General features: G+C 39.4%; 2 protein-coding genes across 3 annotated transcripts in view; one reads left to right on the top strand and one right to left on the bottom strand.

The window, feature by feature from the left end:
• LIPC (lipase C, hepatic type) overlaps positions 1-12,163 on the bottom strand; it is a 48,210-nt gene extending 36,047 nt beyond the window's left edge. Inside the window, exon 1 of the mRNA XM_018913803.3 lies at positions 12,019-12,163. Coding sequence (XP_018769348.1) covers positions 12,019-12,097 — 79 coding nt within the window. The 5' untranslated portion in view covers positions 12,098-12,163. The remainder of the gene's footprint in view (positions 1-12,018) is intronic.
• The window catches only part of ALDH1A2 (aldehyde dehydrogenase 1 family member A2), a 140,245-nt gene continuing 130,338 nt past the window's right edge, over positions 5,679-15,585 (top strand). Inside the window, exon 1 of one of the 2 annotated variants that reach the window (XM_050978533.1) lies at positions 5,679-5,748. The gene's annotated coding sequence lies outside the window, so the exon portion shown is untranslated. The remainder of the gene's footprint in view (positions 5,749-15,585) is intronic. The other variant, XM_050978534.1, reaches the window with a different exon arrangement.

The following is a 15,585-nucleotide window of genomic DNA, read 5'->3' as shown; positions in this document are numbered from 1 at the left end:
TCTCTCCTTCTGTAGATAATTTGGTGCAGGGATCAGATACAATTTCATCAAAGGCCTATTCACATGCAATAGAGCAGTCTCATGTTTCTAAAGAGGGGTGAGTTCTCTGATTCTTTCAAAGATGAGAGCAAATTCTGCACCATATTGAGTGCCCTTTGGCTGCAGGTGAAGAATTCAACAGCTTGTGGGAGTGCTAATTAGTGCTAATAATAACTTCAATGACCTGCCTTGGCTTTAAAATGCCTGACAGAAATTGCCCTGTCCTTGAAGGACAGAGATTTTGTTTCTTTGTGAGTTTGATCAGGGACACTCATGCCTACATGTTTCTGTGTTTTGTGATCACACACGATTACCAAGTGAGTGCTTGTGTGTGAATAAAAAAGAAGTGGGTGGTGTGGGGGAATCAAGAGGAAAAAAAGGCAAAGTGTCCTCCCAAAAATACTACACCAGAATTCCATTACTAAAGGGATTTCTCTTGTAGTCTAAATAGCCTTATTAAAACTAGAAATAGTAATAGGAAAGCATTAGATTAGGAATTGGATTAGTCAAAATTAAACCTTGTCTCTCTAATTTTGGTACTTTTTCTGTGGTTACTCTGCTGAAATGTGTATGGAGGGTCTGAGGAAAATGAAAGCAGTAATTTGAGCAAGTGCACAAAAAGTTCCAAAGTATGAAATTTTTATTTCATCTGGATCATAGGTTGCTGATGGTGCAGAAAACAATTGTATTTTCAGAGATATTGCCCTAGACCTTTCTAATATATATTTTATTAACACTAGCCAGAAAAATGAATTACTTTATGAGCTGGAATAATAAATTAAGGGGTTTTCTGACTTTCCTTTCTTTTGCTAAAGTGATTTTTGAAAATCAGTCAAATTCAAGGAGAGGAAAGGGTTTTTAAAATACCAATAGAGGCTTAATTGCATGATGGAAACACTGGTAAGGTAGCAGATTTACTTATTTTTTAAATTGAGGATAAAAATTTGAAGTTACAAAAATGTGTCTCAGTGTTGAGTTCCTAACTAGACATTTGGCTTCAGTGCTACTCAAGCAACTCTAAGCAGACTTCTTCCCTATCCTGCTGCCACCCACTCACTCCTGACCTCCTGTGGTCCCATCACTGCCCCAGCACAACTGGTCCCTTAGTTGCAGAGTGAACAAGATCAGGGAGCTTATCCAGCTAAAAAAGTAGGATGACCAAGAAAAAACAGGATTGTTTTTCAACTGGATCAGTTTCCAAGCTGACTGGCTCCAAGAGGAATTGTGAATCACTGTGTGGCTGCAGAGAGCTGTGCTGGCACCCTGGGAGCCCTCTGGGGCAGCAGAGGGAAGGGCTGCTGAAGCTGTTGATGTCACCACGAGGGTCAGGAACTCCAGTCCTTCCCTTTACATTAAGATGTCTGCCATCACTGCACACAGTGATGTACAAAGCACAAAAAACCAAATATTTGAGGCCTTGCTTTTCCCCAGAGCTGCAAAGGTGCAGAATGTCTTTAGTCTCATTTTGATTACTGTTAAAGATTATCCTAGAAATCAAGGAGCAAAGAATATTCACATTTGATTGCCTTATTACAGTCAATTAAGCTCAGTCAGGACCACAGATGTGTATTGAGGGACTAACTTGCTGCATAGCAAGAGGGAAAATATTGGTTTATTACATTTTCCAGCTACCCACACCATCCCAGAGAGTGCAATACACAATCAGTGTGGAAACACCCAAGGCAGTGTCAGCTCACAGAAAGTCTGTGGGGAAAGCTACCACATTTCAATGAAATGAAGAGACACATGAAACAAGCAGCTTTCCATCTGGAGATTCTGGGATCCAGAGTGTTCTGTAGTACAACAGTTTAGTTGTGTGGCTGTGTGGACTTTGAGAAACAGAAACACAGGTAGCCAGTAGCCAGATTGTGACAAAGTGGATTACAGAGGAGCTGTAAAAGATCCTTCAATCACTTGTTATAGACACAAGATTCATATGTTTGGATTGCCCTGGACTTGGTCCAGAATGTCTGAAAGGGAGATCAGAAGCAATGAAGTGCTGCGTTTGCAGGGTGCTAAGTGTAAGGGGATCCATTATGGGTAAATAAAGGTGGTCTAGAAGGCAATCTTATCCCCAATGAGTTGCAGCTGGACCAATGACTAAAGATTAGAAGCAGGCCTGATCTTAACAGGCCACACCTGTAGGCAATAAGCACAAGTGGTATAAAAGAGTGGATTGGTGGGATGTGGAGTCAGGTGGCTGCTGCAAGGACCAGGAGCAGTCAGTGCTTGGGGGAGCTGCCTGTGAGGAACATGGAGGAGGTATGAAGCTCTGGGGCTATGAAATCCTTGCACTATAATGATGTTAGAACTTGTGCTATCTAAGGCAACACTAAGTGCTGCTCTGATGCCTGTACTGTGAGAAATGCTGCTCAGCTCAGAGCACCCAGGCCCTGTGCAGATGTCTGAGAATTTGGTTTCCTCCTGCACATCAGGATTATCATATTCAAAGTATCCAAAGTGATTTTTTTCTTAAAGCCAATCTAGGAACTAGCACTGATACTTCAAAGATGGAAAATAACTAGTAATTTAAATATTTTTTGTAGGCCCATAAATATCAGCTCTTTGATGGTATTCAGGGGAGTAACATTTTATTGAAATGAATGGCAAGAGGCATCTAAAGGCCAAGCAGTTATCATCAGTGGAATTAATTGACTAGAACTTAATGTTCTGTAAAGTAGAACATTTTTAATGAATATACACAATCTTCATAACCTAGAATGGAAAGATAGAAAGGGGCATGGATTCATAAGAGAAATTCTAATCCGAGGTCTAAATCCTATGAATTTACTGAAATTCCAGAGATGGTCTTGAGAGAAGGAATGTTCAAAAACTCCTCTCGGATGGAATAGTACGTCATACTCCTGGTTTTATTTTTATTCTCTAAGAATCTCAGTGGTAGTTGTGCTAATTTCTGCTACCTGAAATTTCAGATAGAACACAATGTATTCAGTAGCCCTTCCCATTGCCACTTCCTTTGAGCTGATTTAGGGAAATTAAAATAGTGAGCAGCACAAGTGTCTCTTCTGGAAGCTGGATCAAAGACTGTGAGTTTGCTCCAGGTCCAAATCTCCATTGCATTCTTTAGGATGACACTGACGCTACCAAGCCAGAAGGTTCTAAGGGACACATTTCTTGGCTGAAGTTTCTTTGAGAAGTTGCAGTTCCTTTAAATTATCATATTAAAGTAAAAGATCTCATTTTGGTCCCAGAGCATGTGAGAATAGACTGAGACTAATTAATGGCATACATCAGGATGAGGCTGAACTCCCTCTCCAGGAAAGAGTGTGGAGATTGCTCTTGGGATGGAGGTAGAGTTCTGATAGAGAGGGAAAGCACATTAAGTTTGTGGAAAGGGTGAATCCTGAAGGCATCTGTGCCCTAAGAAATGTGTGGAAACCTCAAAGTGCTCTGTGGGACACACTGCTGTCCTGCTGTAGAATGGAGACAGGATAGTAAGCAAAATCTCCTGCTTAGCACACATTCTCTGTGCATTTCCCTGTGTTTGAAATGCTGTTGCCTAGAGGATGCTTTCAGGGTTTCTTTTTCTCTGCCTACCTTGGTGTGCCCCGGAGAGCAGTAAGTACAGGTCAGCTGGAACAGGGGAATTGTCTTTGTGGTGAAGGCCCAGCTGCTGTCACTGTCCCATGGCAGAGCACTGCAGGCAGCCTTGGAGCCTGGGGATAAGGAGGCTGTCACTGCCCAGCTGGAGGAGAGGTGACTGAATTGCATTGCAGTGGTCAGTGAAAACCAGAGGAGTAGCTTCAGTACTGCTCACTGAAATATTTTGTGTGGGAACCTTTTCAGAGCTTTATTGGGATTTCTGGTCAAAACACCTCATTAGTACCTCAGCTTTCATGACCATTTGATGTCATCTACTAAGAAAACAATGATTTATGATGTTCCTTACAAAAAACCTGTTCCCAATTAAAAGAACAAGCTCTACTTTCTATTCCTGGGCAAGCAGAAGGTAAGCATGATGGATAGAGACCACAGTAGATTTTCAGATGATGTGCCAGCTGGCTTTCTGTGTAGTTTCTAGTGCTGCAGAGATCCACTCACTAATGCCTTATTCTGGTAGCTGTGTTTTTTATATTTGAGTATTCTCCAGTCCCTTCTTTCTTCCTTTTATTCCTCTAATTCTGCAGTCCACGCTGCTCATTTCTGTACTGACAATAGAGCAGGGCAGAGAATTAACTTTAATCCAGTCACAGTTGCCTCCATTTGCTCTGTTTCTTGAAAATATGCAGCAACTTCTTTGGAGTTACTTTCAAGTGTTCAGAGAAGACTCTAATTGTCTCCTGGGTGCAGTTGGTCCTTAACTTGAAAAGCAGATGTAGTCTGTGAAGGTCCTGTTCTTGAGGGTGAACCTCTGCTCTGGGTCATGCTTCATCCTGCTTACTCTCATTTGCATAAACACATTAAATGCAATTAGGGCTGTCAGGTTTCCTTGTAGTTTAGCTAAGCACTGTGGTGTAGGTGGCAATTTATATCTTGTCATAGACAAGCTATTTAAGTCAGGATCAGTTAAGAAATTGTTCAGATACTTGAAAGGTCATTAAGGTGCCACCTCTAGTGACTCCCAGAAGAGTGATATTGAAGCATTAATAAGGACTGGAGTCCAGGATGAGACATCAAAAAGGAGTTCAGGTGGATACTAAGGACTTGATTCAATACCTCTAGAAGGTTTTGGGGCATTTTTACTAATATCGTTCAGTAAGAAAGATGAATAGTTTACAGAGATGTATTTGGCACAATAAACTGAAGGCTAAGTCATGTCCTAAGAGCACTGCTAATTTGTATTATTTCTTTCTCACATTTCAGGCGCTGAAAGTAATACTCTGCTTCAGTAAATAGTAATCAGTTTCAGAAATGCAGTAGCTTTCATGTCTTTCTGAAAATAAGGGTTTTAAATATTATCCAAGATTCTTACAAATAATTAAACCTTTAAAACAATTGTTTGAAGATTGTAAGCTCTCTAGTGAAGGCAGTACCTGGATAATACCATTCAAAATAATTTTTGTAGTGAATATAAATTGCCCAAACATTTCCTCCTCAAAAAGAAAATCAGAGCTTCTTCCATATCCCTTCCCTTCCTAGTGTCAAACCCTAAAAAGCAAACCTTGAAGGCATTTGTACTGTCATCCTGAGTCAAAAGTACTCATAAAGTGTCAAAAGTGACGTAAATATGAAAAACCAGCAGTACTATTTCACAAGACCACACACCAAAAAATCAAATAAATATAACAAACCAGAATACTTGCCTCTTCAGTATGTATATAATTTTCTAACACTTTTTTTTTTGTCAGAAAGTCCACATAATTTAATTATTGGTATTTTATAACAACTCAGAATTCCAGTCAAAGGTAGGTTCTGGACAAGTTTTAGTCTCAAGACATGATAATCACCTGGCCAGTATATTAATTATACAATGATTTGCCTGGTAAATAAATGAGAATGTATTTTGATAGTGTGTATATATCTGTACATATATATACACTAGTGTACTAATATATATACACATATATATATTAGTACAGCTAAGGAATACACATTCTCAGCACTACCACCCCAATCTGACAGAATCTCTAATCTGAGTGACTTTTGGAAACGCAGGTTGGCAAACATGGAGTTAAACCTTAATTGATGTCCTCCAACATCCCTTATGACCCATTGCTGCTGAAAGGGAGAAGAGTGGTGCTTGAAAGAGTAAGTAAATTCTTCACTCTGACACTATAGATTACTTTGTGCCTGCGATGCATAAAGTAGAGCACAAGTGATCTAATATAGACAAGATTTGAAAATGAAAAATTTCCTGTCTGCGGTGTTTCTATCTAATGGTTTACAATGTTAGGTTAAGATAAGAGAGAACATGCCCGTGTAACAGTATTTTAGGGCACTTTGTCAATTCCAGACACAAAGCCAAATCAAACATATGTGTATGTTTTTATTTTTGTCCTTAGACCTGCTCAGTCATCATCTCCTCCGTGGTTCAGTGTCTCCCTCTGTAAGCAATATAAAAATTTAGAAAATGCTTTTTGGATCAAATATTTCAAAACAGCACAAGTTCAAAAATTTGTCTCATAAAATTTGAGTTTTCAGATTGGACATGCTGGTTAAATTCCAAACAGCATTATGTGTATAAACACCTTGTTTCCTCATATTCAAAATTTCTACATCTCTTTTTGTTGTTTGTTGCACTTGGAACCACACCAGGAATTCTGGAGGCCAAATAGGAACCCAAATATAAACAGTATTATTGATAAAAGATTCAAAAGATTTTACTAGACTGGGCAAGCCAACCAGAGAATTTCTGTAATTTTAGCCAGCAACTCTTGTTTGTGCAACCATCTTGTTTTAGAAGCATTTCAGCACCATCAAAAGCTTTTGTTGGCTGATTATAATGGGTATGTGGAAGGGTGTGCAATCCTATGCTGTTAATGCTTTCTGAGGATATTAGCAACTGTAGCAATTTTTTAAATATTGAAAGGAACAAATAAGAAAGGTATCATAGAAATATGACTTTAAAAGCAGTACATTTTTCTAGAAGAAAGGCTACAAAGTGTAAAAGAGGTCATTTTAACTTGGAGCATAGACATTAAACAATTTTTTGCAAGAGTCATAATTCACATTTGGCCTATGGCCAAAGCAGTGAACTTTATCACCCAGTCTTGGCATGTGCAGATAGATGGTCCCTTCTGTCTCTTTTGCCAGTTATTGCTCATGTTGCCAGGAAATCTTAATCATGCTGCTTGGAAGTGGCTGCTGGCCCATCCCCCTGCTGCCAAGCTATTCCACTGTGTAAGGAGTCCAACTCAGCTTCAGCAAACAGACTCTTAGCTCCCTCTAACATAGGAAAAAAGGTCACTGTGCTAAGGCCACTCAAGGGGACCATATGGTGGTAGGACTTACATCATCACTATTGCACTGCTGTTGATGCAACCCTATTAATAACCCTGAAGTTCACACAGACTTGGCATAACTAGGTTTTCTAAAAGGAAATGTGTAATATAAACCTAGAGTGAACAACAAAATAAGAAAAGAGAAATGCTCTCTTTAATAATGAGTCATGGAATGGTTGGAGCTGGAAGGGAGCTTAAAGATGGTCTAGTTCCAGCCCTCCTGCCATGGTCAGGGATGGCCCTCATAGGTCAGACTGCTCAGGTCCCCATCCAGCCTGGTCTTGAATTCTTCCAAGGATCAACAACCTCTTCCAGAGCCTCACCACACTCTGAGTAAAGAACTTATTCCTACTATCTAATGTAAAAGGACCCTCTTTCAGTTTAAAACCACTGCCCCTTGTCCTGTCACTATCTGCCCATATGCAAAGTTCCCCTCCTCCATTTTATAAGCCCTCTTAAGGTACTGAAAGGCTGCAATGAAGTCTTCCTGGAGCTCTCTCCAGGCTAAACAACCCAAACTGTCTCAGCCTGTCTTCACAGGAGAGGTGCTCCAGCCCTGTGATCATCTCAGTGGTTCTGGACCCATTCTAACAGGTCCACATCTTCCCTGTGCTGAGGATCCCAGAGCTTGATGCAGTATGTTTTTATTGATTCTTATTTTCCATTGAAACTTTAAATTTGTGTTTAGAACTAATCCTAGCCTTGTCTAGTTTGAGAAAAAGGAAGACAATCAGTTAAGCGGTTTGATTGCAGTGCCACATTACCAAGAGCTGTTCTGTATGTTCAGGTTTTTCTAGTGTCATATGCAAGCACTGTTCAGGCAGCGATAGTCAGAAAAATGTAATGCTCAAGTCATACAAATTGCAATCCACTGGTGAATTTAAGCTCCTCATTAAGATCTGCAGTCACTTGCTTTAGTAGAAATATTGAAAGTTGTTTCATGCGTGGATAGTTCCTTTGTCACTTGGGTTCCTGTTATTGTCTCTTTTCATGGAAAAGTAAAGGGCCTTCTGTTAGTTAAACTATAGTTATATTTTACATCCTCTGGTGATAATTTATGTCTGAAATTATATTCATAGATCTGTCCAGGTGACAAAAGGAAAAATAACTGGTTTATATAGGGGATACAGTGTGGGTAAATGAAGGTGGTATAGAAGGTAATCTTATCCCCCAGTGAGTTGCAGCTGGACCAATGACTAAAGATTAGAAGCAGGCCTGATCTTAACAGGCCACACCTGTAGCCAAATAGAACAAGTGGTATAAAAGAGTGGATTGGTGGGATCAGGAGTCAGATGGCTGCTGCAAGGACCAGGAGCAGTCAGTGCTCAGAGTCAGTGCTCATACCTCCTCGATGTTCCTGTGAGGAACATCGAGGAGGTATGGAGCTCTGGGGATATGAAATCCTTGCACTGTAGTGATGTTAGAACTTGTGCTATCTAGGACAACAGGTTTAGATCATAGAAATTTTGGTAGAATTCTAAGACTCTTGGGAGCAGTGCAAATCTTAAGCACAGCCAGTTAGAAAATGGCAGCAAATAGTTTTGCACTGCTTCTCATGAGAATATCATAACATAGGTCATTAGTGTAACTGGTGTCCGATCTTCCAAATTCCAGAACTTCTTGGACCATTATTTTTGTATGTCACAAAATTTAGCTTCTGAATTCCTCTTTAAGTGATCTAACTAGAAGTGATGTGAATGTATACTTCAGAGGTGATCAGTAAGTCCATTGAAGTAAATAAGAAATATTGATGGTTTTTAGACTTGTTTCTATGGGCTCACTTTAGTTCTCTATCTCTACAGTTTAAATGGCTTTTGAATTTTCTGTGCTTTTTTTGTTTCTAATAGTTTTCCTGCTGTAAAGAGGTAGAAGTTATTTTGTTAGTTTTTTGGATCTGATAGGGTATAACCCACACACTACATTTTGTTTAGGAATTTTATATAGACCAATATATATTTGCTATACCAAACATCTCTTGCATCTGTAATCCATTTGGGGAATGAAGAAAACATACCAGCTATTCAGATTTTTGTACAGTCCATTCCTATGGCCAGTGTGTAATACTAAGGTGATGATAGCACTTAAAACAGCAGAATTGGATGACAGCTAAGATGTTATCTTCTCTTTTGGGCAAAAAAAGTGCAGCTCAACTGCCAGCTGTGAGACTGTCTAGTAAGAAGTGCTAGCTCAACAGCATGCATTTTCATGTCAGCTACTGTATAATTCTGCTCTGCACAAGGAAATGGAATAATGGAAAATATTCCCACCTACTTTTATGTTTACAGGAGAAGAATCAAAATAAATAAGAGCGTATATATTTTTCACATGCTTGTAGCAAGAATCATCTTGGCTCAGTTTCAGGGATGTTATTTTTCTCATTCTGGGTTTCTGCTTTTAGATAATGAACCTTTGGCAAAAATGCCAAACTTCTTTCCTGCTATATAAATGCACAAGAAAACCACGGCATTTCAGAAACCCTGTGTGGTTTTCTTAAGAATAACCCTGTGTGTGTTTTAAATTTGTTGTTTTTGCTTGGTAATGCACTCCATCTTATTCTACTATAATTAAGTATAAAAAACGAACCTACAATATATATTTTTGTACATAACTTGATCAAAAATATTTACAAACACTCATCTAAATTGATTTACCTGCTGCAGTCTAATTCCTATAAGTTCTGATTTTGTGATGTGATTTCTTTTACTGTGTAGGTGGATACAATGGTACAGAAAAAAAAGAAATTGAAGCAGTTGTTTATTTTCTGGTTACAAATGAATGAGTAGGACTTTTACACGGTGATTGTTAATTTAGAGAATGGCTTTTGCATAGGTAATTGCCTGTGCTAGAATTATGTACCAGACACTTATCCCTGAGGAGGCTTTGCACTCCTGATAGTTGTGCTGTTCTATGCTGCAGTTCCTGCTAAAACAAGAACAAGTGAGCTCCAAGGTGGAAGGATATCCAGGTAAAATAGATTCAGTGCTCATGGAAAGCTGTCTCCACCTGACAGCATTAAAAGGCCTCTTATGCAGTGCTAAAAGCTTTGCTCCCTTCTTTAGTGTGAGGTGATGCCTTACTGTCACTTGCATCTGCCATTGTGGCAAATGAATCTGCCTCACTGAGAAGTGGAATAAGGAAAAGAAGTGGAATGAGTCCCCGAGGTTCCCAGGTACAGCCAGCACACACAGAACAAGCAGAGCTTGGCTGACAAGTCAAATGGTAAAGAAACAAGGCAAGGTTTGGAGAACTGGGGATTACATTATGTTTTGGCCAAGGCTGGTGTGGCTGAGGTTGGATTGGAGCAGGATATCAAGGGAGTGAAAGATGCAGAAATACTCATCAATGCAAATAGGCAGCTGGAATTGGAACTAGACTGATGTAGAAGTGGCAAGTGATGAGGGTCTTAGTTCAACATAATGAAATACCAGGATCTTTAGCCTTGTATCTACACCCTGTAGCAGATCTAGTTAGGCTGTGGGGAGCCTCTGGAAGAAAATACAGTAGGGTTTTTCTGCATTTTTAGAAATAATCCTTTTCTACTTCTGAAATCAGTCTCTTGTCTCACCATACTATGTATTGGGCATATCTGCTAGTGCCAATATGACATGTGACCTGTTGTTTGTGGCCCACAAGTAAGGTTTTAAACTGCAGAAGCAATGAGCAAACAGGTGAAGTCCATGATACAGGAGTCCCAGGTCATGAGGGGAAAGGGGATGGAGAGAGTGAAGGGACTGACCTTGCTGTAAATGGTGCCACAGGTCATGGGGGTGGGGGAATGTGAGCTGCATGAGGCAGGACCTGTGACTGAAAGAACAGGGGGACAGTGACTTCCTCTCTCTGCCTTGTGTATTTCTGGGGAACTAAACTTTGACCACACAGTGGAATCTGAATAGACCTGAGCAAAGATGATGGGAGAAGCCTCAAACTAAAGTTAGAGCTCTTATTTTAGGTTCTCTCAAAAATATAGAATTGGTCAACTTATCTAAATAGCTTTCTAAGGTTCAGTGACTGTGAAGGATGTGCATGCCTTGTCTGGTAAACCAGGCCAAGTTATGGCATTAATTGAGGTTTCTCACAGTGTTTTAATTCAGGGATTTTATATTGTTGAAAGTTAAACCCAAGAGGAAATTTAATGTACAGGATCAAAGAAAGGTGGTCCTGCCTCCTGTAGATTGAAATCACTATGATTATTTCATATAAAGCATTTGTGTAGCAAATGGTTTCAAAAACTATTAATATGAATTAACAAAAATACAAAACACAGCTGCTGTAAAGGGCCATACTTCTGTGAATTTGCTTATCTTGCTGTATTTCCAGCCAAGGAGAAAACTTCATTTATCCTCTCCACACTCAGAGTATTAGAAGTGTAGTTAGATAAGAAGGAAAACTAATGCTTACTTTGTATACATCAATAATGAGGTCAAACATGGCATTGTCTTTGTCAATCACATCAGAGAGGTTTTAAGAAATGCAGTTGTTTGATGTCCTGTCTTGCTCAGTCACACAGATACTGACAGAAGGTGCAGCGTCACAAATGTGTAGGAAATGGTTGTACAGCCATGTCAGTGATAAAGACCCTGCAACAAAACCTACTGCAGGTGGATCTCTTTCACTCAAGGATATTCATCCACTTGAGATGAAAGGCAGTCTGCATTAGGCAACTCAGCAGATAAAAGCTTAAAACACTGTTAGGAAGCTTCAAATTTTGATTCATAGTAGGAGACTAAATCTGTCACACAAAATAATTCCACCCCAAGAAGATGATAGCATTATCAGTTCAGTGAATATTTTCAAATTAATACATTTTAAAATTAGCTTAATCAGAAGCTTTGTTAAAGGTCAGATTACCTTAATTCTGTAGCCTCAACATGTATGGGTTCCCCCTGGGAAACATTTGTCGTAATTATGAGCAGCTACATTTTCCATTAAATACAGACAGGTATAAATGCCATATTTTAGGGAACATAGCACCGAAACCCAACATCCTAATGACCAGACAGTCAACATTGCTAAGTTTTTATAGCATAAACATTTTTTAAAAGTTAATGATCAGTATTTATATTTAATAGTATATTACCTTTTTTCTTTCCTTCATATGTATTTGCTGAGATGATGATACAAGAAAGCAATAAAAATAAAAGTTGCAAACTTCTCATTTTTTCTTTCTTTGAATGAGAGCTCTGTGAATTTCTGCCAAGAGATGTGAAAAGGAAAGAATTAGCAATGTTTTGCAAGAAATTCTTTGCCCATTAATCATTAACCTTGATTTCATCTGTCCCCTGCCCTGGTTTTTCCTTTTATGGAAGGGAAATTGGAATTTGCCTATTTACAGCCTCTTTATTTTTATTTTATGCCACATGCGGCAGAAATCATTTGGAGCTGGATCCTCTTACCTTGCTCAACAGTGCTCAGCTCTGAACAGAGACCTGAGGGCATTTGTTCTCTGAAATACTGCTAAAGGCCAGGGTAACAAGCTTGCATTCAGATCGTGGACAGCTCGGTCTGAACACATTGCAAAATAAGGGTAAGAGCTGAAGGTTCATCTAAATATTTCATTAACATAGACAAATCCCAGCAAGGCAATCATCAAAATTTTATATATATTAAACACTTCTCTTATTTCCGTGATTCAGTCAGATTTTGGATAATCACAAAGTCTTTCCTTTCAAATCAAGTGAACGATTTTTAACACATAAGACATTTACTAATTCAGCACAATTAACCAACATCTCTCTCCACTTCCAATAAAAGAATCATAAGAAACTGTAGGTACTAAATGTGGGAGTCATTTCAGAGGACAGGTTTCTACTGAAATAGTATACTGGAGTATACCGAAATAGTTCATACTGGAAATCAGATCAGAATTTTAATTACAGCACTGTGTGTGTGTATGCAATGAGTAGGTACATACTGCAAAGCATGAGAGGATAAAAATTACCCTTGGATAGGCGGCAGGGATCACACCCAGCTGGATCTCCCACATGAGCAGGACACCATGCTGGCCTCTCCCATGGTAGCATCAGTCTGCAGTGTCACAGATTTGCCACACCAGTCAATGGTGTTGAGAATGCTCTGGCTCATTTTGAAGGATCAAAGTGCCAGCTAGGACACAGCCATGGCAGCACAGGCCTTAGCGTGGGCTGCAAATCCACCTGCATTTCTATGGGTCACTGGATTGCCTGTTTATGTGGGTTAGTGCTGCAAACCTCCATGGCTACCTGCCCACCTGTGCTAAGGTATAATTAACCAGGTAAGTGTATCATACCTTACTGCTTTGTACCATTGTGAGTTTTCCTTAGAAATAGGCATGGGAAACTTTCTCCCGTGTTCTGAATCATTAAGAAGCCCTCATACACAAGAATGGCTGATAGTGTAAATTTGCTAAACTTAGTTTATTATGGATTTGCTGTTAGTAATAGCAAATGGAGACAGTTTTTTAAGAACTCTAGTTCTGTGTCAGATTAAATGACTGAAACAGAGCTTAAAAGTTGAAAAAGTATCTTTTGAGCATTCAGTGAATCCCAGCTTCTTTATGAAGCCTCTTATGTTAATTACTAAATCTAGAATATAAGAGTTCTCTTTTTTAAAGACTAAATCTCATATGACCAACATGCTGTAGCTGAACTGACATGTTAGACAAAAAAAAAAAGTATTCTCAGCAGGCAAATTCTTCTGTCTTGCTTGAGGCATTGTTCAGGCTTTGTGAGGAGGGGTCTGTACTGCTGGATGCAGCATGAAGGCAGGAGAAAAGTGTAGATCATTTTCCTTCCTTGCTCATTCCAATTAGCTGTGAGTCCAGGATACAGCAGACAGCTGGAAAAGCCCCAAGCAATCTCTAAGGTCAGACCAGTCACTGCAGCTGGCAGTGGTCTTGGCACAGTAACATCTGAAGCACTGTCAAAACTGATTGATTAGTGTGTCTGTGAAAGTATACTGAAAAAGAGGGCATACAGAAAAGAGGGTGATAGGATCAAAATTAATCTTGATAAATGAAAAATACTGATCACCACAGTATTTTAGTGAGCAAGAAAAGGAGACAGGAGATAGAATTTGGACATGAATTTAGGCTTTGATGCTGGACTGGAAATGCTGTATTTTAGTGAAGTTAAGACTGGTGGAAATTACTAGTGTGATTTAGCACAGCCTTGCAGTGAACTTAGAATAATGTTGGCTGGAGATTACATGAAGATGACAGGTCTGACTGACAGGTTGAATGGTAACACTAAGCACAGTAATCAAGAAAGTAGAGAGCATTTAGAGGAGAAACATTGCAAGTTTCACTTTCTGCAGACAGGAATTGTTCTGGAACAAGGTGGTAGATCTGTCAGGGACAGAACTGGCTGTTAGATCTTTATGAAGAGATTGCCTGAAAATAAAGTCCATAGGGATCACTGTTTGGATTTACTTCTCACTATGGAACCCATGTAGGAAGCCAGGATGATGTTATGAGCATTTTATGAAGGGTTGCTTAAAGTGGTAAAAGGAAAACTGGGGAAAAAAGATGGAGGAACCTGCCTTCCTTTGGCAGGTTTTACTTCATTTGGCAATTTTGTGTCAGAAGTGCTGATATTTATTTGTCTTTCCAGTAGTCACAGGATGTCAGCAATAACGATGAGAACACTAAGCAGTGTTGTGGCAATAATTGTACAGGTTTGAATGAGAGGTTCCACAGTGCATGATGAGGATGAGTTTATGTAGCAATGAATTGCTTGCTATGGCACATTAGTCTGCAGAGAGCAGATGTGATTGTGCTCCAGAGGAAGGAGCTGCTCCCAATGGCCTTGACAGCATTGTCACACCATGTGTTTTCAGAGTGTGCCCTTGTGTTTGCTGTTCTTCTCCATTTGATTTACATGAGTAATTCCAATTACCTTTATTATCTGCTCAAAGAGAATGGGTCTTCTGCAAATGTAATTGTCATTAGAGGTTAGAAACTCCTGGTAAATCATTTTCCTGTGAATCCAAATATTGAAATTATAATCTTTGCTATTTATTCAATATGTTTATCTGATCAATTGATAATTACTTTGCTTGATATGCTCTTAGATGGATTAATTGCCATTTGTATTGTTATTGCATATAGAATATTCTATGAATATATAACCTAAATTATTTTGGGAATTAGTTACCCTAATGCAAAAAGCATAACAAGAAAGAGTCTTTGGCACATTATGAGGATAAAAAAAGTGGAGTCAGGTATTTACCAGAAGCAACTGTGTAATTGCTACTCAGAGTTACTGGCAGCATGTTGCATCACTTACTAAAATGGCTTTTTCAGCCACATTTGAATCTGCATGAGGTGCAGTGAGTGGGAGATGCAATATTCTGGGTGAAAATCACTGCAGGAAGAAGAGAATTCTCTGGGAAAATGAGGGTGCTCTGGGTGTTCATTTTATTCCACTGTTTGATCATAAGAATGGTGAAACTGGATAGCCCTGAGACACTCCCAGTATTCTGCCAGAGCCTTATGAGCTGTAAGGCTGCTCTGCTGCAGTCCTGCTCCACTGGCAAGGATAAATGTATAACACAGGTACTAGAAAATCAGGGAACAGACATCTCAGGGGCTGTAACAAAGGCTGGGAGGCTGATGTAGGAAAATGACACCTGGACCACGCAAGCTGCACTGTGTCCTGATGTTACTTTC

Source organism: Serinus canaria, chromosome 10 (genome assembly GCF_022539315.1).
Source record: "Serinus canaria isolate serCan28SL12 chromosome 10, serCan2020, whole genome shotgun sequence".
Lineage (NCBI taxonomy): Eukaryota > Metazoa > Chordata > Aves > Passeriformes > Fringillidae > Serinus > Serinus canaria.
This window is presented reverse-complemented; position numbering and strand designations above follow the sequence as displayed.